This window comes from Peromyscus californicus, unplaced genomic scaffold, assembly GCF_007827085.1.
Source record: "Peromyscus californicus insignis strain IS unplaced genomic scaffold, ASM782708v3 Scaffold_6__1_contigs__length_162567912, whole genome shotgun sequence".
Classification (NCBI taxonomy): Eukaryota; Metazoa; Chordata; class Mammalia; order Rodentia; family Cricetidae; genus Peromyscus; species Peromyscus californicus.
The window spans coordinates 146,753,550-146,780,540 of NW_026294584.1; the positions used below are offsets into that span (position 1 = coordinate 146,753,550).

The window sequence follows — 26,991 nt, forward strand, 5'->3', positions numbered from 1 at the left end:
TGAGTAACAAGAGATTTATTCAAATATTTAATTGGGCGAAAATACATCTGGAATGAGTTTTATTGGAATTCATATAAAAAAGGAAAGAGAATCCATTAAAACTAGTATCAAACAGTTGTCATTATCTGGAATGAGAAATAGTAACGAACTGTAACTTAGATGGCCTAAACTGATGTCTAGATGCAGGTTTCTAGTTTATACTCAATAATATTTTAGCTAGGAATTATTTTCAGCTACTGTTTTACATACAGGTCACTCAAATAACTTAGTGTCTTTTATCCTTCCTCTTCTTAAAAACAAAAACCCAAAAGCCAAGCAAACAAAAAGAGTGGTTGGGCTGGGATGTGACTCAGGAGCAGAGTGCTCGCCTAGCGTGCAGAAGGCCCTGGATTTGACCTCTAGTGCTGCAAAAGAATTCAAAAAAATTTTTTTAATTAAAAATTCAGACATGGTAGTGAAAACCTGTAACCCCTGAACTGGGGGTTGGGGGGAAAGGCAGGAAAAACAGGGGTTCAAGACCAGCCTGAGCTACCTGAGCCTGTCCCAAAAATGGAAAGAAAAAGAAGAAAAGTAGTGTAGGCATCCTTCAAGCTATAGTTCCTACTGAGATGGGCTGGGCTGAAGGAAGACAGGTGCATTTGGCAATGAGTTATTACATGAACTAAGAGATGCCCACTGTGTCTTTAAATGTCAACATAGATCCCATTGATCAAGTAGTCGAGTCTTGAATAGCGTTTCCTACGGAGGGATTCTGCCAGCATCCTACCCAAGAGGACGAGGCCTATTACCAGGAACAGGACACCAAAGAGCAGGGTCCCAATGAGAAGCCACTTCTCAAATGAAAGGCCATGCTGGCCTTTTGGAACTCTACTCAGTGATGAACTACCTACACTGACCCTCCCATTCTCCCAGGAAGCAGTCTTGCTTTTATCAGAAGACTCTGAGGTTGTCAAAGAAAGGACCGAAGAGCTCTTCCCATGCTCCATGTCTGAGGTTAGCTTGGAGCCTCCTCGAAAGGGCACTGTTTCTAAGATGCCTTTCGAGTCTGTATGTGCCTGAAAGACAGTAGTCGGAGCTGCCTGGTGGGTAACACTTGTAGACACAGGGGTTGCAGGGGGCTTCCAGGTCTCAGTGGTTACAGGTGGAGCTGTGGTGGCTACCCTCTGCTGTAAAGTCACAGGTGTTGTCGCTGAAGCAGTGGCCAACAGAAGTTCAGGCTTCAGAGTGGCAGAGACATCGTGGAGAGAAGCAACAGAGACGGTGGTAGATGGGGTAGTCACGTTTTCAGGGAGCAGAGGAGCCATTTTTAGTTCTGAGGTTAGCTGCAAACTCTGGGAATGGCCTTTTTCTTTATAAACAGGGAGCTGCGGGCTCGCTTCATCAATCTTGATGAGTTTCTTCTGTGAGTGAGCTGAGGCAGGGGACCTCTGCGAAGATACATCTCTCCAAAGCAGGCTGGTGGGCTTTGGGTAACCCATGGCGGGAGGGGCCCGGGGAGAAAGTACTGGCGAGGTAGGGACAAGTAAGGGAGAGTCTTCTGGAGTTAACTTTTGGAGTGGTGAAGTAGCTCTGGTCAACGGAAAATCTGGAAGTATGAAGGAAACAAAAAGGAGAGTTAAAACATCCACACTAAGATAGATGTAAAATACAAATGTCACCATGTCCCCCACTGCTGATACTTGATGCCTGTGCTGGTTAGTTGTTTGGTGGTGTTTTGTCAACGTACAGAAACCAGAGTCATGTGGGAAGAGGGGACCTCAGTTGAGAAAATGCCTCCTCCATCAGATCGGCTGTAGGCTAGTCTGTCAGGGCATTTTCTTGGTTAATGACTGATGTGGGCAGGCCTGGCCCACTGTGGGTGGCACCGTCCCTGGGCTGGTGGTCCTAGGTTGTATAAGAAAGCAGGCTGGGCCAGCCGTGGAGAGCAAGTCAGTAAGCAGCACCCCTCCATGATCTGTGCATCAGCTCCCGCCTCCAGGCTCCTGCCTTGGTTTCCCTCAATGATGAACTGTGATCAGGATGTATAAACCAAATAAACCCTTTCCTCCCCAAATTGCTTTTGGTCAGTGTTTCATCACAGCAATAGAAAGCAAATCAAGATGAACTGACAACTTGTTTCTCTGTCTCTCTGTCTCTGTCTCTGCCTCTCTGTCTCTGCCTCTGTCTCTCTGTCTCTGCCTCTGTCTCTCTGTCTCTGTCTCTGTGTGTGTGTGTGTGTGTGTGTACACTTGTACATGCATGCTGGAAATGAACACAGGGCCATCTTGTACACATTAAGCATGCACTGTACTACTGAGCTACATCCCCAGCCTTAGATACTTGATATTTCATCAAAGCATGTATAAAACAAAAAAACACCAATTGCAAAATATCACAACAGTGTCTCTCTACCTCACGCTGTGGTTTATTTCTAGCTTGGCACAGAAGAGAAAGTGGGGGTGGGGTGCATCAAGCTGACTGAGGCGTAAGTGGGAGCAGCAACGAGGCTGAAGAAGCATGGTGTAGAAGGCAAGAGGTTTAGGAGGATAAAGATGGGCGAGGGCAGAGGCAGGGCAGGGAGGGGCCGGGGTGGCCTGAGCAGGAGGGGACTGGCAGGGAAAATGCTGATGTGGGACAAGCATTCCTGCAGACATGTCAACTGCCAATGAGACAGGTAATCAGGGGACAGATGTTCCAGCCTGGGCATGGGACAGGTGAGAAAGAGTAATAGAAACCTTGGGGAAATGAGGAGTCATGGGAAGCAGAAGCCGGCCTTTAACAGTGATGAGCGTTTGACAGAAAGGGGAGGAGCGGACTTGGAGGGTCTGGACTCCTTAAAGAACACCGAGCCAAAGGACTAGCACAAGGCCGATAACATTTTCCAAGTATACTCGGGGTGGATGGCTCTCCAGTGTTATCAGAAGAGGGAGGTTATTCAAGAGACTTGATTCGTACTCTCAAAGCTTGGAATTATAGAGCGAATGAATGCCTTAGGTTATGAGTATGATGTTTGAAACCATAATGCCCACACTGGATAGGCAGAGCAGGGCTATTCAGACCAACTCCTAAGGAGGGGATTTGACTACCAGAGAACACTCAGGGTTTTGCTCTGAGCCACACAGCTACTTATCACAGTCCAAACTGGAAAAGCTTGTCAAGGCAATCAAGTGCAGTGAGGGGTAATTTAAATTGCTCGGTGTTAACTCTGCTACTTGGCTGTTTAAACTGCAGGTTGGGGCTGGGAATGTAGCTGGGTTGGTAAGGCACTTGCCCAGCATGTGTGAAGCCCTGGGCTCAACCCCAAGCCTGCCATAAACTAGGCACAGTGGAACACACCCATAACCCCAGCACCCAGGTGGTGAAGGCAGGAGGATCAGATGTCCAAGGCCATTCTCTGCTGCTACATAGCGAGGTCAGGACCACCAGGGGGTACGTGAGACTCTGACTCAGACACTAAAGAGAACCAGGACAGAGAAAACGAGACGGACAGAACTGCAGGGGATACCGACGGCAGCAGCCTCCTCTCTCCCTTTCTTCTTCAGGACTCCTCCATGCTGGTCTCCAAAATAGACCCGTCATCTCTCCTAACAGATCCAGAAACAACTGCAGAGGTGCGATATCTTGAGAGTGCTCACTAATCCTCACACTTTCCCATGGTTCTTTATTATTTATTTTAGCTTTTTTTAAATTATATTTTAAGCATTTATTTATTGGGGTGGGGGGTGGCACACATGCCCCAGCATATGTGTGTAGCGGTCAGGGGACAACTTGTAGAAGGTGGTTCTCTCCTTCTGTTATATGGGTCCCGGGGACCAAACTCAGGTCGTCATGCCTGGCATCAAATGCCTTTACCCACTGAGCCGTCTTGCTTCATTTTTTCGGAGGCCGTCTCGCATAGCTCAGGCTCTTCTTGAATCTGATACACAGTCAAGGCTCATCTTAAACTCCTGATCCTCCTGCCTCCACCCTGCTGGAATTATAGGCATGTATCACCCCACTAGACTACGTGAGCCTTTAAAGCTGCCACTTGATTCCTGTAGGACAGGGTTTAACGAGAATGGCCAAATCCCGCCTGCCACCCACCTTTCTGTGGTTTGCAAGCTGTGAATGAAGTTTACATTTTCAAATGGCTGAAAATAACTGTGAATGAAGTTTACATTTTCAAATGGCTGAAAATAATCGTGAATGAAGTTTACATTTTCAAATGGCTGAAAATAACTGTGAATGAAGTTTACATTTTCAAATGGCTGAAAATAACCAAAAGAATTTTTGACATGTGAAAAACCATACACTATTTGAATTTTAGTGCTCTTCAACCAAGTTTTACTGGTGTCCAGAATGTTCATTGATTTATAAATTCCCTGTGGCAGCTTTTACACTATAAGGTCAGCGGTGAATAGATACAACTGGTTGCACATGGCCAGAGTACCTCAAACACAGGCCTCCAAAACCTAAGTACTGTTTGACACTAGACAGAAAAGCTGGTCGACACGTGCTATAGGCTACTGTACTCTCCTCTAAGACAGAAGTAGAAGCTGGGTGTAGTGGTGATGCCCATAATCCCAGCACACAGGAGGTAGGAGAGTCAGGAGTTTACAGTCATCCTCAGCTGCATAGCCAGCTCATGGCAATTGAGCCTGGTTTACATGAGACTGTCTCAAAATACTTCACCTCCAACCAGCTTACAAAAATCTGGGTGCTTGAGCTTACTTTTTCCTCCAGCAGCACAGGCAGATCTCTCCCTCTTTAAATTTCATCCTTGTTTAATATTTTTTTATACATTACTACAGGTGACTTCATCACATTCACAGCACCACTATCTGCAGCGTTAGGTATTTAATAAAAATGATGACCCAGGGGTTGGGAGTGTAGTTTATAGTATGCATGAGCCCCCAAGGTGGATCCTCACGATCACACACACAAAACAAGCAAACAAAACACACCTCAGCATGTTTCATTTTAAAGATTAAAAAAACAAAAAAGTCAGTTAGATGGCTCAACTGGGCTGCCAAACCTGAAAAGCCTGAGTTAGTTCAGTCAGTCCCCTGGACCTACGAGGCAGGAGAGAATCAACTCTCACAAGTTGTCCTCTGAACGCCACACTACCAACGTGGTGAGCACAGCTACACACACACACACACACACACACACACACACACACACACACACACACTAAATAAACAAATAAATAAATGTTATATTAAAAACTTTAATAGTCTAAAGTAAAAAGAGAGCAAGAGAGAGAGAGAGAAAAAAAAACAAAACCACCCAAGACCGTTTAGCTAACCGACCTGCAGTCTGTGTGATATTAGAAGTTAGATACGTCCATTGACAAGAATGACCAAAACAGCTGTTTGCCTTCTCAAGCATTCGCGCTCAGCTGTAATGAAAAGGCAGCCCTAGTCCCATTTGATAAGACGCATGGGTTGGCCAAGAGCCTAGACCCACACAGAATCCTCCACACCTGCTCCTCTTACCTCGCCCACTGCTGTTTGCCCTGGGCGGGGCTTCTCTTTGTGGACATAAGCCACGGGAGCTGGGAAACAGCCCTGGGCCTTCACCTCTTCTAAGAGTTTTATTTTTCAAGGGATTTCACTGAGTAAAAAAAAAAAAAAAAATGAGGGACTATTTCTTGGAAACCAGCTAAGCAAACAGATTTCCAGTTTATTGGGTTTCTGAAACCCACCCATTCTCACAGTCCTCGGTAGAAAAGATACGTTACAAAACTATTAAAGACACGTTGATGTTGAGCTGCAGTATTTTCACAGACTGAGCAGAATCCACTGTGAGCTTTCAAAGTGTCAGTCTGTAAATATTCGTCAGTTGGTTACAGGAAATAAAAGTTCCTTCAGAACAAACCACCAACCAGATATTTATGTTTCAGTTCAGTTCAAACAGAATAATTTATGATCAATGGAATAACTCAGCCCATAAACACGAGTGTATTTATAAATAGAATTAAGAACATAACTTGTATACATCCTGTAGGAATAAACAGTCCTCTGCATGTGTCCAGGATCTGGTGTCACTGCCAGGAAATGTCCTTCCACCTGATCTGTGTTCATTATGCCCCCTGGTGGCTACCACCAGACAGCTTGATTCCAGTTCCTCCTCCTCGTACTCATCCTTAAAAGGATCCTATGGAGGTAGCCCACTTCCCTTCCCTCTTGGCCAGCATCCTTATCTTGTTTTTCTTCTTTTGCACATTCTAAAAGCAATAACAACTCTACAGAAGTAATTGGAAAGCGAGAAGACTCAATCTTCAATTGTCACTTAGGTCACCATAAGCAGATCATTAAAACAATCTGTGCTTTTCGCAACTGCTTAAGGAAATGTCTGGCACATTGGGTTTCCCTGGGTCTGGAACAAAATTCAGGCAACCCCCTGACTCAGGAAACGGAGCAGTCAACACCCAGGTGCCCCAAGTAGTTCATTCCACAAACACGCCAACTTAACAAGCAAGAGAGAACCCTTCATTTCACTCTATCTCCTGACTCTAAAACTCCTCAAAATCCCCCAGTTCACCCATCTTGATGTTCAATTCAAAAACTAGTATTCAGCCTTCTTGTGTTCATTTCCCTGGCCACCAGCAAGTCCTACCAACCTCACCTCTCTCCATCTCCTTTACCATCTCCCTGGACCATCTTCTGCCCACATCTCACCTTTCACCTCTCTCCATCTCCTTTACCATCTCCCTGGACCATCTTCTGCCTACATCTCACCTTTCACCTCTCTCCTTCTCCTTTACCATCTCCCTGGACCATCATCTTCTGCCTACATGTTACTTCCCATCAACCAGTCTTCCCATTTCCCCTTTCTTGTAGCTTCAAGGTAGTTCCCAAAAGAGTCACCAGTGAGAAGTCTACTTTGAGAAGTCTACTTAAAGACACCATGGATGCACACAGCCATAGTCCCAGCACCTAGAGACAGAGGTAGGCAGACCTTTGTGAGTTCAAAACCAGGCTAGTCTACATAACAAGTTTCAGGCTAGCCAACACTAAATCAGAAGGAGACTCTGTCTTACAAAAAAAACCAAAAAACTAAAGTAGGGGCTGGAGAGATGGTTCAGTGGTTAAGAACACTGGTTGTTCTTCCAGAGGAACTGGGTTCAGTTCCCAGCACCCAGGGGATCCGACACTCTCACACAGACACACATGCAGGCAAAATACCAATGCACATAAAATAAAAATGAATAAATCATTAAAAAAACAAAAGCAAAACAAATCATTTAGGCAGACAAGATGGCTCAGAGGGTGGAGGCACTTACTGCATAAGCCTGGCAATCTGAGACCTGAGTAAGACACCCAGAATGCACACAAAGGTAATCAGGGAAAACTAAGTCCACAGGCCTCTCGCTGACCTCCATGTATGCCATGTTATGTGTGTACAAGCGTGTACTCTCTCTCTCTCTCTCTCTCTCTCTCTCTCTCTCATAGTAATTTTTTAAAAAGACACCATGGAACATGCCTACTTAAAAACTTCCCACAGCTTCCCCTACACACCTCGAATAAAACCTACGTCCTCTGGATGACAAATGCATATGTGGTCTGGTCTCCCCACTTTTCCCTCCCCATACTCTACACAGCTTACTTTGCCTCTAGGGTATTGGAATGAATGATTGGCCTTCAAACATTCCAAATCCATTCTGCCTGAGGATCATCATCGTCCTGGAAGATCTTCCCCATCTTCTCATATCTGGCTCCTGGCTTTTCAGATCTCAATCTAGGGGTTACTTCCTCAGTGATCGACTCATTTAGGGGGGTCCCGTGGTGATGATTCTGTTGAGTAATCTCAACTCTGCACATTCTTCTTGGGCATGCATTATGGTTATTATCTCTATCCCCAAAAGTCAGTTTCAGAAATAAGAACCGTGGTTGTCATGTTCAGTGCATCATCCCTGGAGTATAACAAGTGTGTCGATGCATAGGAAATGCCAAATAACATTTGTTATTTATTTAATAAACTGAAAAATAGAGTATTAACAACCAACAGTTCTCTCTTAGGCTAGCCTGGGCTACATAGGAGACTTTGTCTTTTTTTAAAAAAGAAAAGGTTTCATAACAAACCTGTGCACTTTTAATAAATATGAAGGTAAAACAAAATTTAAAAAATACTGCCAGATGCTACCGTAGGAAAATATATTTTTGTTTAATGAATTTCAAATCATGAAATATTTATAAACTCTTTTAGTACTTAGGCTCTTATAGGAAATCTTCCACAGAAACCAGAGCTTTAAATAGTTCAGTCACAAAAGAAAGAGGACAATGCCTCCATTACCTCTGATGAGCCTGTAGCTCATAAGTCCCTGTGCTGGCTTCAGTGGGCAGGCTTCCTCACTGGGACAGAAAAACAGGAAGCAGTTGGGCTGGCTGGCTGGCTTCCGGGTGTCGAAGATCATCAGATTACATGGTTTGTCCCCTGCAATGAAAGATGTGCAAGCATGATTTCGAAACAGAACTCTTGAGAGAAGGGAGAGCTGGAGGAGGAGCTTTACATACTCCAGGGCACTCTGTTCACTTTGCTGACCCCTCAGACCATTTCCTTTTTCTTAGTTTAGTGATATAAAGCATCTTCAAAAGACATCGATTTGGTTTATAAACCCAAGTTAAAGTAATCTTGGAAAAACCATTTTTTTTCTATTTAAAATTTTATTATTAGCCGGGCAGTGGTGGCACACGCCTTTAACCCCAGCACTCGGGAGGCAGAGCCAGGCGGATCTCTGTGAGTTCGAGGCCAGCCTGGTCTACAAAGTGAGTCCCAGGAAAGGCGCAAAACTACAGAGAAACCCTGTCTCGAAAAACCAAAAAAAAAAGAAACAAAACAAATAAAATTTTATTATTATCTATTTTATATGTCTGTGTACCATGGGCATACAGTGCTTGCAGAAGCCAGAAGAGGGCATCAGATCTTCCAGAACTGGAGTTACAGATGGTTATGAGCACCATGTGGATGCTGGGATTCAAACCTGGACTCTTTGGAAGAGCAGCCAGTGCTCTGAACCACTGAGCCATCTCTTTATCTCCCCAAACCAATTTTTTAGCAGCACATTTAGTTCTCTAGAGCTAAATCTTCCCTTGGTTAAAATAGCTTTTGGAGGCTAGAGTGATGATTTGTATCCTAGCACCTACTTGACACAATCATCCGTGACTCCAGTTCTAGGGGATCTGATGTCCTCTTCTGGCCTCTCTGATACCAAGCACACACACAAGATAAACATATATGTAGGCAAAACACACATACACATAAAATAAAAATAAATCTCAAAAACAACCTCCCCGCCCCCCAAATCCCATGGTTTAACTAGGTGTGGTAGTATAGACCTATAATGTCAGCACTCAGGAGATAGAGGCTGGAGAAGCAAGAGTTCAAGGCCAGTCTCATGCAGTACAGAGTGAGTTTGAGGCCAGTCTATAAAAGATCCTATCTCAAAATACCGAAGTCTGTAGATAGGAAAGAAGAGTTAGGCCTTGCCAGGACTCTACTGCTTCTTCCTCCCTCACTCACCCGAGGCAGCCCCGCCTTTTCTTTTCCAGCAACGTGACTCACAGTGGCATTGACCACATTAACCGTCACCTTGATAGGCTTGAGATACACCTAGGAGTTAGTGAAGCACACTCCTGGGTGTGTCCCGAGCCTATTTCCAGAAAGGATTACCTTAGAGGGCAAGACCAGCCTCGACTGTGGGTGGACTGTCCCTTAGACTGGGAACCTGGATAAGGAAGAACGAAAGTGTGGAAGGGAGAATGCGAGCTGCACGGCAGCACAGGTCTGTAATCTTAGCACTTAGGAGGCCAAGGCAGGAGGGTCAAGAGTTCAAGGTCATCCACAGCTACACAATGAGTTTGAGGCTAGCCTGAGCTACATAATACCCTGCCCCAATCAAAAGCTGCACATAGTTGTATATCCTATAATCCCAGTATTTAGGAGTCAGAGGCAGGAGGGTCATTCCAAGTTCAAAGGCAGTCTAGTCTATACAGTGAAACACTGTCTCAAAAACAAACCAACAAACCAACAAAACAATTTATGTGAAATATAAATATTATCTGTGAGGACTTAATGCTGGATATATGGGTATTTCTCCTGCAACACAGAAAACCAGGCATTTGTCCTCAATTCTAAGAACTAACGGTTTCATACCTTATTTTACAGTGAAAGTACTCATACAGCTTTGCCACCCAATGGAGCTTAGTTCACAGATTTTTTTCTTTTTCATTCATTCATTTATTCATTTATACTTATTTATTTATTTTACATCCCAGCCGCAGCCCCCCCCCCATTCTCCCCTTCCTCTTTCCCATCCCTCCCTCCCCAATTTCTTCCTCTACCGTCTCCATCCAGGAAAGGGCAAGTTTCCTATTAGTATCAATAAAACATGGCATATTGAACGGAGCATGGTGGCACACGCCTTTAATCCCAGCACTCGGGAGGCAGAGGCAGGTGGATCTCTGTGAGTTCGAGGCCAGCCTGATCTACAAAGCAAGTTCCAGGACTCTGTTACACAGAGAAACCCTATCTCAAAAAACCAAAACCAAACCATGGCATATCAAGCTGCAGTAAGAGTAAGCACCTCCCCATGTATTAAGGCTGGGCAAGGCGACCCAGTATGAGAAGGAGGGTCCCAAAAGCCAATAAGAGTCGAAGACAGCTCCTGTTCCCACTGTTAGGAGTCCCATAAGAAGACCAAGCTACACAACTGTTACATATATACAGAGGGCCTAGGTCAGTCCCATGCAGGCTCCCTGGTTGTTGGTTCAGTCTCTGCAAGCCCCTATGAGCCTAGGTTGGTTGATTGTGTGAGCCTTCCTGTGGTGTCCTTTCTTCTCATTTATTCAGGAGTTAAACTAAAAACTACAGCTTTAAAATCCTTTGATAATTTGATGACGGCCATAGACTAAGAAAATGAACATCAACACAAAGGACACAAAATTTTGCCTATGATTTGGGGTTTTTCTGGACCTAGCACTTTATTCAAGAGCCTACTACTACGACAAAATAACTGATGTAAACAGACAGAGGGAAGAAAGACCAGCTGGAGCCCTTGGTGCCAGAGGCATCAGTCTAGGCACTTCCGGGGTGGTATGGAACTCATGATTCTGAGGGCTGGGATTTCAGGTATGAAATGCTCACCTCTACCTCTACTTCAGATAAATGTTTATCTCAACGTTTGTAAGATCATTGCTTTAACCTCTGAGCTAGTGAAGCTTCTACATCAATATTTATGTATTTAAAAAAGGTAGAAATTTAAGTTAAATCACTCTACGTTCTATAAACTACAGCACCAGAGAGCATACTGCTCAATTTGAGGTCATCAAAGGGTTACTTCCTATGGATATCAAGTATAGGGTCTCTTTCCACACCATCTCTCCAAACCCTTGCCAATAACTGGGTATCTTACAAGTCAACCTATTTCTGAATCTAACCAGCTGGGGTTAGCACCAGACTCCGTAGGCTTAAGGGTTCTCTGCTGCAAGCCTGCTGTCCTCTCAGAAGCCAGGGGAGGTGTCAGGTCTCAGGTTACCTAACTCTGTGACTTGACTGCAAATTCAGAGGTTGCTACAACCCTGCCCCTCCCATTTGATAATCTGCTAGTATGATTCATAGAACTCAAAGAATAGTTATATTTACAATTACATTGTAAGATGAAGGCCATAAATTGTTTTTGCATGTGTGCTGGCTATTGATAGCCCAGGGCCTTCCCCATATAAAATATAAAGGATACAAATGAACAGTTGGATGAAGGGGTACATAAGGAAAAGTCTAGAAGGGTCATGATTGTAGAAGCTTCAGTCCTCATGGAATTGGGGGATGTTCCCCTCCTACCACACAAACATATTCACCCACCTGCCTGGAAGCTCTCCAAAATTCATCCTTTAAGGACCTGTATGACAGCTCCATTGTATAGGCATAATCACTTCAAGTCACCGACCCTTTGGTTCAGTGCACCCTTCCCTGGAGACCAGGGCACAGGGATGAATGTTCCAAGATTCTGACCAGAGTTTGCTCTTTCTGATGACCAGCAGCATCTAGAACAGTCTGTAGGCCTGTTAAAGTAGCCTCAACTAGCACAAGTGAGTTATAGTTGAAAGGCACTTACAATGAGACTTGTTCCTGTCACTCCGTACATCCCAAGGGTTTAGGAGCTCTGTACTGAAAACACAGGACAGCCTGTATGTAATCCCAGCTACTCAGAGGCTGAGGCAGGAGACTGACAAGTGCAAGCCTGGCTGGACTACAGATGGGTTCAAAGGCAGCCTGACAATTTAGTGAGCCCCTGTCTCAATTACAAAGTAAAAAGAGGGAATTGGAGAGACAGACGGCTCAGTGGTTCAGAGCACTTGCTGTTTTTACAGAGGACCCAAGTTCGGTTCCCAGCACCCAAATGGCAGCTTACCTGTAACAGTTTCAGAGGGTCTGACACCCTCTTCTGGCTTCTACTGGCACTGCACACAAGTGGTGCACACACACACACACACACACACACACACACACACACACACATATATTCAGGCAAATACTCATGTAGCTGGAGTTTTCTCCAGTCCTCCCAGCCCCATGGACCCCACATCCACTTATAAAATAATCACTCAGAAGCTCATATTAATTAAACTGCTCAGCCATTAGCTCAGGCCTACCACTGTCTAGCTCTTACACTTAAACTCAGCCCATTTCTATTCATCTATACCTTGCCACATGGCTCGTGGCTTACCAGTACTTTACATCCTGGTCTTCATGGTGGTGGCTGGCAGTGGCTGGCAGTGTCTCTCTGCCTCAGCCTTCTACTTCCCAGACTTCTCTTCTCTCTTTGTCCTGCCTATACTTCCTGCCTGGATACTGGCCAATCAGCGTTTTATTTATCAATTAATCATCCACAGCACACTCATACGCATAAAATGAAAAATAAACCATTCTTTAAGTAAAAAGAGGACTGTGGAAAAGAGCCAAGTGGGAGAGCACTTACCTAGCATACATGTCCATGAGGCTGTGGGTTTTGTCCTTAGTTAGAGTACCACCAAAAAATAGGGATCTGAGACAAAGACTACATATACATTCCTCATGCCATGGCCTCATAGAAAGAGAGGCTGAAGAACAGACACCTGGTTTAGTGTCTTGCCCATTGCTGTTTCATGCTCCTTGATGGTGAGGTCTTCCAATCCTACGTACTAACTCCAGCACTTGGCAAGGTGTGGCATACTCAACAAAGTTAACATTGTTTCGCACAGAGAATTCAGATAGGGTCATGAGCAAAGCTGAATCACTGCCAGCTCTAAACACACACACTTCTCAGTTTGTCAATTTGAGGCCTGGGATGTTTGAAGGTGCTGATTTAAATCCTTGAGCCTACGTGTTCTTCTACGTCACATAAATGTATCAGATTAAATGATTCCCCTCCGGACCAGCAAGATGGGTCATCTGGTGAAGGGGTTACTGTGTAAGCCTGGTGACCTGAGTTTCATCTCTGAACCCATCTAAGGGGTATATGGACACACTTATCAGCAACTTAATACAACTCTAGGAAGGGATAGTGGAATATACTCAGGGACAACTCCCAGTCACTGTGTCACTTGTCTCTCTGCTCCAATGAGAATCACTGGTACAAACTAACCAGTCACACCCTCCAACTACCTTGTCACAAAACACACAGGCCCCAGCAGGCCGTACTGACCTGCTATGTCGTGTGTTGAGCAGCAGGCTCCGATGCAGTCTTCCTGAGTTACCGTGTGGACCGGCTCATTGCCTCGGATCCCTTTTGAAAGAGAAGACTGGATGTCGATGACAGCATCCTCTAGACTCTCGGTGAGGCACTTCTGACCAGCAGACAGCCTCGGTGTCAGCAAGCAAATTACTACCAAAGTATAAGCCAAGCTCTGTTCCTCCCTGAGGAGCATTCTGAACTCCTGCTAATCTTGGTCTCTCTTCAGAGGTCAAGGATGACTCTTTCGGTCTCAGCTTACTTCAGGATGATTGTACAGATTGCTTTTTGTCTAGAACAACAACAACAAAATAGAAACACATCAGTGACCGTTGGAGGCTGAAGCAGGAGGATCAACATGAATTCAAGACCCACCAGGGCTATGTAGTGTGAGTTCTAGGCCAGCTTGGGTTACAGTGTGAGATGGTGCAGCGGGTCAGAGCACTTGCCAAGTCCTATCATGAGGACAGGGGTTTGGATTTTAGCATCCATGTTCAGTGGTTCACGAACTGCCTTATAACTCTGACTCCAAGGATCTGACATCCTCTTCTGACCTCTGCATAGGCACTGGCACAAAGACAAGACAGACAGACACACACACACACACACTTATCTTTAAAAATAATAATATTCAAAAAACCAAAAAGAATAAAAGCAAATAATAATAGTAATAAAAGCTGAAAGTACCTGTGAAGAAGTAGAAATGGTAGTTCTGTCTTTGGGTTTGAGAGTCCTTCATCTCCGGTCCTTACCCACAGGAGGAGGAAGGCCATAAAACCGCCAGTGCTGAAGCAAGGCCGATAGCTCAGCACTCCGCCTTTCTCAGAACAGCAATGAGCCTGTAAAGCCGTGTGCTGGAGGCAGGCGCGGACTGTGCTAAACAGCTCACACACGTTCCCCTCTTGAGTCCTTGTACCACCAGCCCGGCAAAAAGTTGCTTCTCTTTAAATAACAAATGAGAGGCAGGAAGTCTCATGCTCGAATTCTAGGAACTGGTCCGTTAGAATGGAGAACATTCTGGCTCCGATAAGGGAAAGTTCAGGGGTAACTTTTTTTTTTTAAATCTCCAAAATACAAAAGTTAGTTACAGGAGTGGCACATGCCTGTAACCAAACAAGAAAAACACACAACTCTAGAAAAATCAGACTGTATTAAACACCAACCTCATAGGTAAGCTGGTTTTTTAAGGAGAAATGCTAAATTGGCAAGCCACACCTCACCTACCCATCCTCACGTTCCCAGAATACATATTTTGTTGGCTTAATGCAGAATTGTACTGCTGCTTTTCTTCTGTTCTTTCCTTATCCTGAGACAAGGTCTCACTGTGCAGAGCAGGCTGGCCTGGAACTCAGAGACATCTGCCTGACTCTGTCGGCTAAGTGCTGGGGTTAAAACTGTGTGCCACCACACTTGGCTGTGGGTGTGCACGTGTGTGTGTGTGTGTGTGTGTGTGTGTGTGTGTGTGTGTGTGTGTGTGTACATATGCATGTGTGTGTATGTGTGTGTGTACATATGCATGTGTGTGTGTGTATGTGTGTGTGTGAGACGCACATGTGTATGGGTGGGTGGATGTGGTTATTTGAATGAGAAATGTCCCCTATAGGCTCGTGTGTTTGAACACTTGGTCCCCAGTTGATGGTGATGTTGGGGAAGGTTATGGAACCATTAGGGCACACAGCCATGCTGGAAGAAGTACATCACTGGAGGGGGGGCTTTGACGATTTATAGCTTTGCCCCAGTTCCTGCTCCTCTTTCTCCCCCTCCCCCATTTTCTCTCTGCTTTCCTGTGTGTAGATAAAGATGTTATCATCCAACTTCTTGATCCTGCAGCCATTCTATACCTTTCTGGCCATTATAGACTCTCCCTCTGGAATTATAAACCAAAATAACCATATTCTTCTATAAGCTGCTTTGGATCATGGTATTCTACCCCAGCAACAATAACAAAAAATAACCAATACAGTGTGCACCACCCTACATGTGTGCGCGGAGGTCAGAAGAGGATGTTGAGTGTTCTGAAGCAGCACTCTCCAGCTTATTCCCTTGGGACAGGGTTTCTGCTGAACCTGGAGCTGGGCTGGCTTGCTAGGACACTTTCCACCCCAACCTCCGCATGCCCAGCACAGGGGTTACACAAATGCCTGGTATGCCTGGCTTTTTTTATTTATTCATGTATTTTTTTTTAGGTATGAGTACTCTGCATGCATGATAGAGTTTCAGATCCCATTATAGATGATTGTAAGCCACCATGTGGTTGCTGGGAATTGAACTCAGGAACTTTGGAAGAACTGCCAGTGCTCTTAACTGCTAAGCCATCTCTCCAGCCCCCTCTCACCATTCTTTTTTTTTTTTTTCTCTTTCCAGAGCTGAGGACCGAACCCAGGGCCTTGCGCTTGCTAGGCAAGCACTCTACCACTGAACTAAATCCCCAACCCAGTATGCCCGGCTTTTTATGTGGGTGCTGAGAATTCAAACTCAGATCCTCATGTTTGAGCAGCAAATGCGTTACCCGCTGACTCAGCACCCCCAGTTTCGAAGTCCTGCTTTTTTAACCTTTCTTTGACCATGATGTCCGTTGGTAATCTAAGGCAGCTTGGGCTCTATCCTGAGAGAAATGATCTAAAGTGCGTAAGATGGAGCTGAGGGTGTGGCGCGAAACTACCACACTTGCACAGCATATCTTAAAGCCCATTAGAAGCCAGTTATAATAGCAAATTCTTTTGGTTGTAGCTCATTTGTACTGTGTAAGGAGTCTTTTCCTGTCCTGTCAGCCAGGTCCCAAATAACAACATGGAGACTTATTAGTTTTGAATGCTCAGCCTATATCTTAGGCTTGTTCCTAACTAGCTCTTACAATTTAAATTAACCCATTTATATTAACCTACAGTCTAACACATGGTGTTATCTCTCTTCCATCTTTCATCTCCTGTTTTCTTTCCATGTCTCCTGGTATCTCCTGCATGCCTCAATTTCTCCTCCTCTTCCTTTCTGTCTGCCCAGAAGTCCCAACTATACCTCCTGCCTACCTATTGGCCATTCAGCTTTTTATTACACCAATCACAGCAATACACCTTCACACAGTATACATATACCCCACAACATTTCCCCCTTTTTGTCTAAATAAAAAGGATAAGTTTTAACTCTAATATAGTAAAACTATATACAATAAGAACAATTATCAGGTAAGAATTACTTTTACAATGTTCAGTCTATCTGTATTTAGCAAATTCAAAGAAAATACTCTATTATCTATCTTATCTTAATGAATTTAGAGTTTCATACCTAAACCACTTTCTATCCTAACTTGTATTATTATCTTAAAACTATTTTTTAGACCTCAAAACATTTTCTTAGATAAACAATTTAAGCTTTTATGCTCTCAACCTTATATACTTTATACTTCTTTTGTGAATTTCTTTTCTGAATTTGATAACAAGGAAAACTATAATTATAACTATCTAGTCTTCAACCCTATCAAAGACTGAGAAGGATATAATATTACCTGAGTAAACAGGAAGTGTAGCATAAACAACTTCCAAACTATAGAAATAACAGAAACAGTTGGCTGCCTGGACAGTCACCCAAGGATTCTCTGCAACAATGAAACATCCATCTTCAGCCTATAGGCCTAGAATATCTGACAGACTTTTCCGTGAAGCAGGAATTTTGAAGGACTGTCCTACCTTGTCTTGGCAAAGTTTGGCAGTTGCTTTCTTTTGTGTCATGCTTGTTCAGTTTGGACAGTATACTGTCAGCAATCAAGGCAAGGACAGTTTCTTGCCCAAATGGCTAGCTTTGCCATATTGAAAGCAAACTCCATATGGAGGTTCTTCGATACTCATCATCTTTTCTGAAGTAGTTTGGTGCTGCCAGGAGCAGATGTGTCTCAATGTCATGAAAAGCCTTATGTTATTAAAACAATTTAAATGCCATATTCTGTAGGTCTCTGAAGTATTTGAAGACCATCTAGCTATCTAAAATATATCTCTGTATGACCTTGGAAACGTATCTAACATGACTACAGGTTTGATTGTTACAGATGACTAACAATCTGTCTTTTTTTTGTATAATTCTAGATAGCTTAAGGACTAAAACTTTATATTACAGTATAACAAAAAACCCATAAATTTGTATCAATATACAAAAATCCATAGCAATGTAAAATATTTTCGAGTAGTGGTTGTTCAAAAGTAGACTCAACAATCCACCCTTTTATCCCATCATTTCTATACTATATCTCCCTTTTCCCCTTCAGAAAGAGATCCTCAGATCTAATCTAATTTAGCTCCTTTTTCCTGACTATGAGCAAACACAACTCATAGCCAACCCTGCTAAATGATGACAAACATCCATAACCCACTGAATGACCAAAAACCACCCACCACACCTCTTGGGAATGTGGACATATGTTTTCTAGACTGCTTCCTATTGTCTGGGGACAATAGCATCTTTAGGCCTCCCTGAGAAAATTGAGGTAATGGTCAAGTCTTGGGAGAGCTAATTGTATCACTTGTTGTCCACTCTCTGTGTTATGGGAAAGTATAGAGCTTATCTGAAGTCTAGCTGGAATAGTCTGTTAGGCTTAATCATCTCAGTTAGCAGCTTGGAAGTTGTTCTGGATGCAGAATTTTGAGGAAACTAACTGAGGCATTCTGAAAGGCTGGATCACCTGTGCTACTTGTCTTTATTGGTGTTTGGTCCTTTTTTTTTCTGAAAACACATAAACTTTTAAAGGTAACGTATATATTTGCATTAACACAAGTATGAAATGTGTAGTGTGTACATGTCAACTAAAGATGATTTTTTATTCTATGTTTGAGCCAATAAAAGGCATTTGTTAACTTTGTAAGTCTGTTTGGACTTTATAACCAAACCTCTATCCATGCCATATGAAAGGATGGTATGTAATAATAAGTCATGAGGACTCTGTAGCCAACAAGATTTATCCAGTCTCAGAGCTGTCCCCATAGCAGAGGGATCAGCATAAAATACCTATCCTGTAGGGTTTTTTTTTTTTGCCTTTTTCTCTCATGTCTGCAGCCAAGGTCCTGAGGAGATCTCCCCTGATCAAGTCTGATCTTTATTAATTTTGAAGAAAAACCATAACTTATTGTTTCCTGTGGAACCAAAGGCATAACCTGACTTCCATTTTGAAGTTAAGACATTCTTAAAATATATAGGTTGGTTTAATTTAGCAGTTTCCATAATCCAATGTCTCTCAGCAGCTATTTTTTTTGTACATTAGCATTTAAAAAATTCAAAGTCAACAAAGTGCCATAAGGATTCAGATGCCCTGTGTATTTCCCATTACATGGCTTATTCTTTTTATATTACTTTACTCTTTCTTTAAAGACTTTACTTTTATTATTTTTAAATTGTTTTTTTCTATGACTGTCTATATCGATTTTCTTTTCTTTCTTCAGTTTCTAAGCACATCTTTAAGCATACTGTGTCTGTTCAGAGGTTCTCTGTCTGGATCTGACTTGACTTAGAGCCTGCAGCTGCACACTTGCAGCGTTCTCTGACGCATGAGCCAAATCTCAAATTGTTAAGCCTTGGCTAAGCCCGCTGTCACTAGTACATGGCCTGGTGGCTGGCTCTGCCCCCGTAGGGTCAGTGAGAGCAATCCCTCGTGCCTGTGGACCTGGCCTGGAGCAAGTCTATCCGACCCAGCTCCAGTAGGTGCTTCTACCTAGTTTCCCACCACCAAGTAGCACGATGGCCAAGTGCTCAGTTATAGGACCTCTTAAAAGAGCCATACCTGTGTATGTTGCAAACACTAAGCCTACTCAGAACTTTTTCCCCCAGCTTTCTCAGGGCCTATGTAGATTTACATGCCCCATGTTGGGTGTCAAACGTAATGAGTCTTTTCCTGTCCCACCAGCCAGCTCCCAAATAATGACATGGACACTTATTAATTATGAAAGTTTGGCCTATGATAGCTTAGGCTTGTTCCTAACTAGTTCTTTTAACTTACATGAACCCATTTATATTAATCTACACGTATATATAATTCTATCACATGGCATTACCTCTCTTCCATCTTGTGCTTCTTGTTTCCTCTCCATGTCTCCTTGTGTCCTGTTTTCCTCAATTCCTCCTCTCCTTCCTTTCTATCTGCCTGGAAGTCCCGCCTATACCTCCTGCCTTGCTATTGGCTGTTCAGCTTTTTATTATACAAATCACGGCAATACACCTTCACACAGAGTACAAATATCCCACAACAGTACTGTTCATATAACAGTCACTAGGCTCTGTGTTTGGTTCCCAGCACAACACACACAGGGCCTGGCAGTACAAACCTACAATCCTAGCATTCAGGAGGTAGAGACACATCAGAAGTTCAAGGTCATCCATGGCTACATGACCAGTCTAAGATATATAAGACCCTGTCTCAAAACAAACAAAACCAAACAGATAGTTTTTTTTTTTTTTGGTTTGTTTGTTTACCTGTAAAACTCTAATGAGAGCTACAGGCCTAGATTAGTGGTATAGTGCATTGGTATAGTGCATGGTTAGTGTGTTCAAGGTCCTGGGTCCAATCCCAAGCATCAAAAAACAAAACAAAGAAAAAAAATCTATCCAGGAGGTGGTGGCACACATTGTAGCTGAAGTTTTTCTGGTCCTGTCTGGCTCCCATGGCCTGCAGCTGCTTGGACCCAAGTAAACACACAGAGGCCTATGTTAATTAAAACTGCTTGGCCATTAGTTCAGGCCTACCACTGACTAGCTCTTGCATTTAAACTAACCCATAATTCTTATTTATGTTTAGCCATGTGGGTTGGTACCTTTTCTCAATTCTGCCTTTACATGGTTGCTTCCTCTGTGTCTGGCTGGCGACCCCTGACTCAGCCTTCCTGTTCCCAGAATTCTCCTCTCTGTTTGTCCCACCTATACTATACTTCCTGCCTGGCTACTGGCCAATCACCATTTTATTTATCAACCAAATCAGAGCAACACACATTCACAGAATACAGAAAGACATCCCCCACAACACGCCTTAACCCCAGAACTAATGAGGCTGAGGCCAGCCTGGTCTACAGAGCAAGTTCTGGGATAGCCAGGCTTACACTGAGAGAAACCCTGTCTCAAAAAACAAAACAAAACAAAAATCTCTAGTGAAAGAAATAAAGGCTATCTAAGCAAATGGAGAGAAAGTCCATGTTTGTGGCAGGAAGACTATTATTAAGATATCAGTTCTTCCAAATATCATCTATAAATTCAACCCCAGCAATTCACTCTGTGGATAACACCAAAATGATTTTTAACAATTACATGGAAATGCAGAAATGAGAGTCAGTCAGCACAACAGTGAAGAAGAATGTCAGCAGACCAGCATTTCCTCATTCAAAGCTTACTAGAAAATTACAGTTATTTTTTTAAAGGTGTATTGGCAGAAGAACAGACAAAGAGATTAATGGAAGGAGATATAGGCTGCGAGGAGACAAATCCAGACAACTAATCTTTGGTAAAGGTGCAAAGGCAATTCAAATATAGTGTTGGGGGTAGAGAGACAGCTTGGTGCTAAAGAGCATTTGATGTTGTTATAGAAGACTGGAACTTGGTTCCCAGTACCACCTTAGGGAGGGAGCTCACAGATACCTCTAAATCCAGCTCCAGGGGCTCCAACACCTTTTTCTGGCCTTTGCACACATGTGTGCATATTTATACACAGACACATAAATAAAAATAAATTAGATTAAAAAATTGTGTTGGAACAGTGGGACAGACATATGTAAAAAATAAATGGAGAAGCAAACGTTTTACCTTACACAACAATGAACTCAACATGGATCTCAGCCATAAATGTATAACACAAATCTATATGATTCCAGGCAATAACAGAGGAGAAAAGTCTTCATGTTCTTTGATTGATTAAATGATGTGTTTTAAAGTACAACAGCAAAAGTATAATCCCTTTAAAAATCTGCGTTTTTTTCCACATTGATTTTCTGTGTATAAGTATTTAGCCTGCATGTGTCTATGTGAACCAAGTGCATGCACGGTGCCCACAGATGTCAGAAGACAACATTGGCTACCCCTGAAACTGGAGTTACGGGTGGTTGTGAACCACCACATGGGTGCTGGAACTGAACCCAGGTCCTCTGCAAGAACAACAAGTACTCTTAAGCACTGAGTCATGTCTCCAGCCTCTGATGTTATATTCAATTACAATTAAAAACTGCTGCTTTATAAAAGCCACTGTTCTCCGTGTGTGTGTGTGTGTGTGTGTGTGTGTGTGTGTGTGTGTGTGTGTGTGTCTGTGGGTGCACATGCTTGTGCGAGCTGATGTTCAGGATCTTCCTCAATGGCTCTCCCATCTTTTATTCCCATGGGTTTTAAATCAAACTCAGAGTTTGCTGACACACTAGTCTCTCTAGCCAACTTGCTCAGGATCCTGTCTCTGCCTTTCAAAGACTGCCCAGCCTGCCTGGAATTTGTGAGGGTTGGGGATCCAAACTCCGGTCCTCACATTTGCCCAGCAGGTGCTTTTACCCACTGGGTTTTAAATCATCCCAGCCACAGAGAAGATATTTGTAAAATACCTGTCTGGTAAAGGCCTAACATCTGAAACTTATCAAGAACTCTCAACAATAAGAGAAAAACTAAAAAAGGGAGCCTGGCATGGTGGTATATACCCTTAATCTCAGCACCCAGGTGGCAGAGGCAGGCAAATTATCTGTAAGTGTGAGGCCAGCCCAATCTATATATTGAGTTTCAGGCCAGCCAGGACTGCGTAGTGGAACCCTGTGGGGGGAAAAAAATCCCAGAAAAAACAGAAACAAGACCAAAACTAAAAATTCTCAAAAATGGGAAAAATATTTGAGATGTCATATATATATATATATATATCTGATGACAAATAAACATACTGAAAATGCTCAACATTGTATCATCAAGGAACTATTTCAATCAACACTGAGACACCACTACACATCTATTAGAATGGGAAAAATCCAAGAACAGACAGCACCAAACACTAAGATGTGGACCAACAGGAACTCCCATTCCTTGCTGGTAAGAATGCAAAATGATGGGGTGGTGGTGGCGCACGCCTTTAATCCCAGCACTAGGGAGGTAGAGGCAGGTAGATCTCTATGAGTTCGAGGTCAACCTGGTCTACAGAGTGAGTTCCATGAAAGGCTCCAAAGCTACACAGAGAAACCCTGTCTCAAAAAACAAAAACAAACAAACAACAACAACAAAACCAAAACAAACAAAAAAAATGATAGAGCCATTCTGGAAGAAATGGGGTGGTGTCTTTCAAAGTTTAAAGGTCATCTTACCATAGAATTCAGCAACTGTCCTACATGTATTTATCCAAATGCATTAAAAACTGTCAGAGGGACAGTTTAGCTGCTAAGAACAGATACTGTCTAGAGCTGTCAAACTCCAGCTTCAAGAGGATCTGACACCCTCTTCTGGCCTCTTTGGGCACTTCAGGCTCCTGCACAAATCAGTACACACACACACACACACACACACACACACACACACACACACACACACAATTAAAATTAAATTTTTGAAAAGTTTGATTCTAAACAAAAAAATCTTCATGGGAATGCTTATAGCAGCACTCTTCAAAACTGCTCAGAGTTAGAAACAATCAAGATGTTATTCCATAGGAAAATGGATAAATAAGACACAATCATGTATTTAAATGTTATTCAGCAATGAAAGGGAATGAATTATCAAGCAACAGAAAGATAGGAAAAAAATCTTCAATTGTATATTGCTAAGTGAAAGAAGCCAGTCTGAACAGGGTTGACTCTGAGTTTGACTCAGAATATATCCTGATAGTCTGGAAAAACCAAACCAAAAGTACCAGAACTGGGTCTGGAGAGATGGCTTTGAGGTTAAGTGCACAGGCTTCTCTTCCAGAGGATCCAGGTTCTAGTACCAGCATACGCATGGAGTTAACAACTATTTGTAACTCAAGTGCCAGGGGCTATGATGCCCTCTTCTGGCTTCCTTGGGGAGTGCACACAGGTGGGCACAGACCTACATGCAGGCAAAACACCCATAGACATAAAAGAAAAGAAAAAGGAGAATTTTATTCTTTTTTTATTATTGGCTTTTTGAGACAGGGTCTCTCTATGTAGCTCTGGTTGTCCTAGAACTCAAAATGTATACCTGATTGGCCTCAGACTCACAGAGATCTGCCTGTCTCTGTCACTCAAGTGTTGGAATTAAAGGTGTGTACCACTATGCCTGGTGAAAAAGAAAAATTTAAAACCCTAAACATATATTGGAGCTTACTAAAAGGGGAAGAGGGATGGATAGATGGAGTATGGAGGCTTCTCACAGCTGTGATATTATTTTGTATGCTAGCTAGTATAACAAATATCTCATTGTATATCTACTAAGACCCATAGAACTATAAAACACTTCAAGTGAACCCTACATGAATAATGAACTTTAGTTGATTAACTAACAAAAGTTAGCATACAAAGCCAGTCTATGATAATAGGACACAAGTATAATATTTCCTTTGTTATTACATCCAGTTTCTGTGTACAGTGAAAGGGAAATGTATCATTTTCACATGCCAGACTCTATGTACTTTATACAGATCATGTCCTCAAATCTTCACAAGAAATCCAGTGTAGCCCAGCATGGTAGTTCACACCTGAAATCCCAGCACTTGGGAAGACGAGGCAGAGGAACCAGGCTTTTGCATAGCCTGAGCTACATAGTGAAATCTAGGCCAGCCTGGAATACAGTGAGACCCTTAATACACACACACACACACACACACACACACACACACACACACACACACACACACACACACAGAGAGAGAGAGAGAGAGAGAGAGACTACCCTAATGAGACAGAGCCTATTTTAGTCCCACCTCCAGTTAAAATAAGAAATAAAACAACTGCGTGATGTACATGCTTCTTTATTTAATAAAAATAATAAGTGAAGTATCAAATAACTGCCACACACTTTTGAAGTAGTGTTGAGTATAATCTTTTGAGACATCTGTTAACGAGTAACACCTATGGAAAGTGTCTGTGCTCTTTAGTGGTGGTAAACCACAGTCACTGCTAACACTGCTGTGGCTTCTGTCTACATTCTTCCTGACGGAAATGCTGCTTTTCAGTGAGAGGCTAGGGAAGTAATAAATTTTCCCAAAGTTTACAGACTTCCTGAATTCTATCCATGGAGCCTGGAGAGTGGAGAAGGAAGGGAGGAGGAAGGGAGGAGAGGGAGAGTTTGATATAGTCTGTCCTGAAGCACTTGCACAGACACATGAACTGTGCAAGGAGACTGAGCAGGAGCTGTGCTCTCGGGGTGCAGGAAGTAACATCCCTAGAGATGGCTCAGTGGGTAACGGCACTTGCTGCCAAGCCTGATGGCCCAGGCTTGACCCTTGGGACTCTCACAGTAGAAGGAGAGAATTAATTCAAGTTGTCTTCTGACCTACACTATGCACCAGGGTATAAACACATATTCGTGTGTGCACACACAAATACATGCTGTTGCTGTTTTAACAACAACAAAGGTATTGGCATGGTGGCACGTACCTTTACACCACTGACTGTGGCAGAATATTTGTTTACACTGTAAAGATGTGTCTCTGCCAAAGGTGCCTTCTGATTGGGTTAATAAAGGGCTAAAGGGTCCACAGCTGGGAAGGAGAGGGTAGGCGGGACTTCTGGGCAGAGAGAGAGAGAGAGAGAGAAGCTGAGAGGAGAAACCTAGGCACATGATTTTGCTAGCAGACTTGGAGCAAGTCGGATGAGCGTACTAAGGGGAGGTAACCGAGCCACATGGCAGAACATAGATTAAAAAAATATGGGTTAACTAAGTTATAAGAGCTAGTTGGGGAAAAGCCTAAGCTAAGGTCAAGCTTTCATAATTAATAATAAGTCTCCAAGTCATTATTTGTGACTGGCGGTCCAAAGATAGCCCAACAGGAACGCTGGCTACAACTGGGAGGCAGAAGCAGGCAGATCTTTTGAGTTTGAGGCCAGCCTGGTCTACATTATGAGTTCCAGACCAGTCAGGGCTACACAGTGAAAATGCAATTAATTAAAGAAATAGTTTCATTAAATTTACCCAACAACTGGTTACTTAGGTTTCTGACCTTTTTTTTTTTTTTTTTTTTGTCCCCAATTAAGGATTATGTATTAGCACAATCCTGGGGCCAGGACCCAGAGCCTTCTACACTGAGCTGCACAGCAGCCCATTAAGTTATCCAATCAGCTATTATTTGGGGTTTAAGGCCTAGAAGCTCAACTTAATCTTGCTGAAAAGGGGGACAGACACAGATGGAAGAGAGAAATTCCAGCCTATTAGAGTCACTCAAACTTAACTTGTACGTAGTTATTTCAATTATTGGAAATTATTTACAACATGCTATCAAGAAGTCAATAACTGTCTCTCCTCTCTCTCTCTCTCTCTCTCTCTCTCTCTCTCTCTCTCTCTCTCTCTCTCTCTCTCTCACACACACACACACACACACACACACACACACACACACACACACACACACACTCACAATCCCTTTACAGAGTATCACACAGCAGGTTAAACAAGGAAAAGGAAAAACAAGCCATGTGAGAAAACATGGGAACTTTTCCCTTTGAACAAACCGTGTGCTGCTCCCGGAGTGCTTTGGCCTCCCTCTGCGGACAACTTAGAGCTTGTGCCATTTATAGCAGGTGCTTTCAACCCGCCTGCCATCTGCTTTGGGATATTGCAGCGACACACTTTGCAGACCAGCCCCTTTTTGCCCTAGCCTGGTCCCTGGGGTCGCTTTGGTGTGGGTGCCTGAGCCGAGGAAAAGAACAGCGCTGCCCTCGGCAGGGGTCCACTCTACCCGAGGCTCGCCAGGGGAGGAAAGAGACGCCTTTACCTGCAAACGAGAGATCCTTGTGGTCCCCGTGGCGCTTGGGCTCAAGGACAGCTAGGTGGCTTTTTCAAAGGACCGGCAAAGCGCATAAGGGTCTGGAGAGGATCGCAGGGGATGCTCCGCAGCTCGCACACTGGCTCCGCAGATTTGGTCGTGATCAAGTTCCTGCTTCCGTCGCAGCGACTGAAAGTTTGCACGGGGGAAGGGCGCGTCCCTGCCCTGCAACCCGGAGCTGCTTCCCAGCAACATCCAGCCTGACCGCCCCAGCCGGGACGTGGGAGAGCCCAGGCTCCAGGTCCTCAGCACCCGGCCTGGCGCCACCGCACCCAGCACACTGTGAGCCACTAGAGGGAGAAGTCCGGACCCTCCGGATCATCAAGCAAGGGTCTGCCGCTGTGCTGCCGGATGGCTGAGAGGCCCCGAAGGGCAAAGCACAGGTGCTGATGGGGGAGCCACA

The 26,991-nt window shown here is 43.6% G+C and overlaps 1 protein-coding gene across 2 annotated transcripts; it reads right to left on the reverse strand.

Moving 5' to 3' along the window:
- Mansc1 (MANSC domain containing 1) lies at positions 1–26,948 on the reverse strand. 2 transcript variants are annotated; one of them, XM_052720655.1, is made up of 4 exons: positions 26,538–26,948; positions 13,643–13,961; positions 8,257–8,397; positions 1–1,585 (listed from the first exon to the last, which is right to left on the reverse strand). In XM_052720655.1, exons 2-4 carry the CDS (start codon positions 13,863–13,865, stop codon positions 684–686), a joined length of 1,266 nt encoding a protein of 421 aa, XP_052576615.1. In that variant the 5' UTR covers positions 13,866–13,961; positions 26,538–26,948; the 3' UTR covers positions 1–683. The 2 variants fall into 2 exon arrangements, with proteins under 2 accessions (XP_052576615.1, XP_052576616.1); XM_052720656.1 differs by lacking the exon at positions 26,538–26,948 and adding an exon at positions 14,357–15,081.
- Positions 26,949–26,991: the final 43 nt, after the last annotated feature.

Excerpts from the sequence above, each read along its gene's own strand:
- Mansc1 (XM_052720655.1), bottom strand. The coding sequence starts at position 13,865 with ATGCTCCTCAGGGAGGAACAGAGCTTGGCTTATACTTTGGTAGTAATT. Across the intron at positions 8,398-13,642 it reads CTCAACACACGACATAGCAG|GGGACAAACCATGTAATCTG; the intron begins GTCAGTACGGCC and ends CTTTCATTGCAG. Across the intron at positions 1,586-8,256 it reads GAGCTACAGGCTCATCAGAG|ATTTTCCGTTGACCAGAGCT; the intron begins GTAATGGAGGCA and ends TCATACTTCCAG.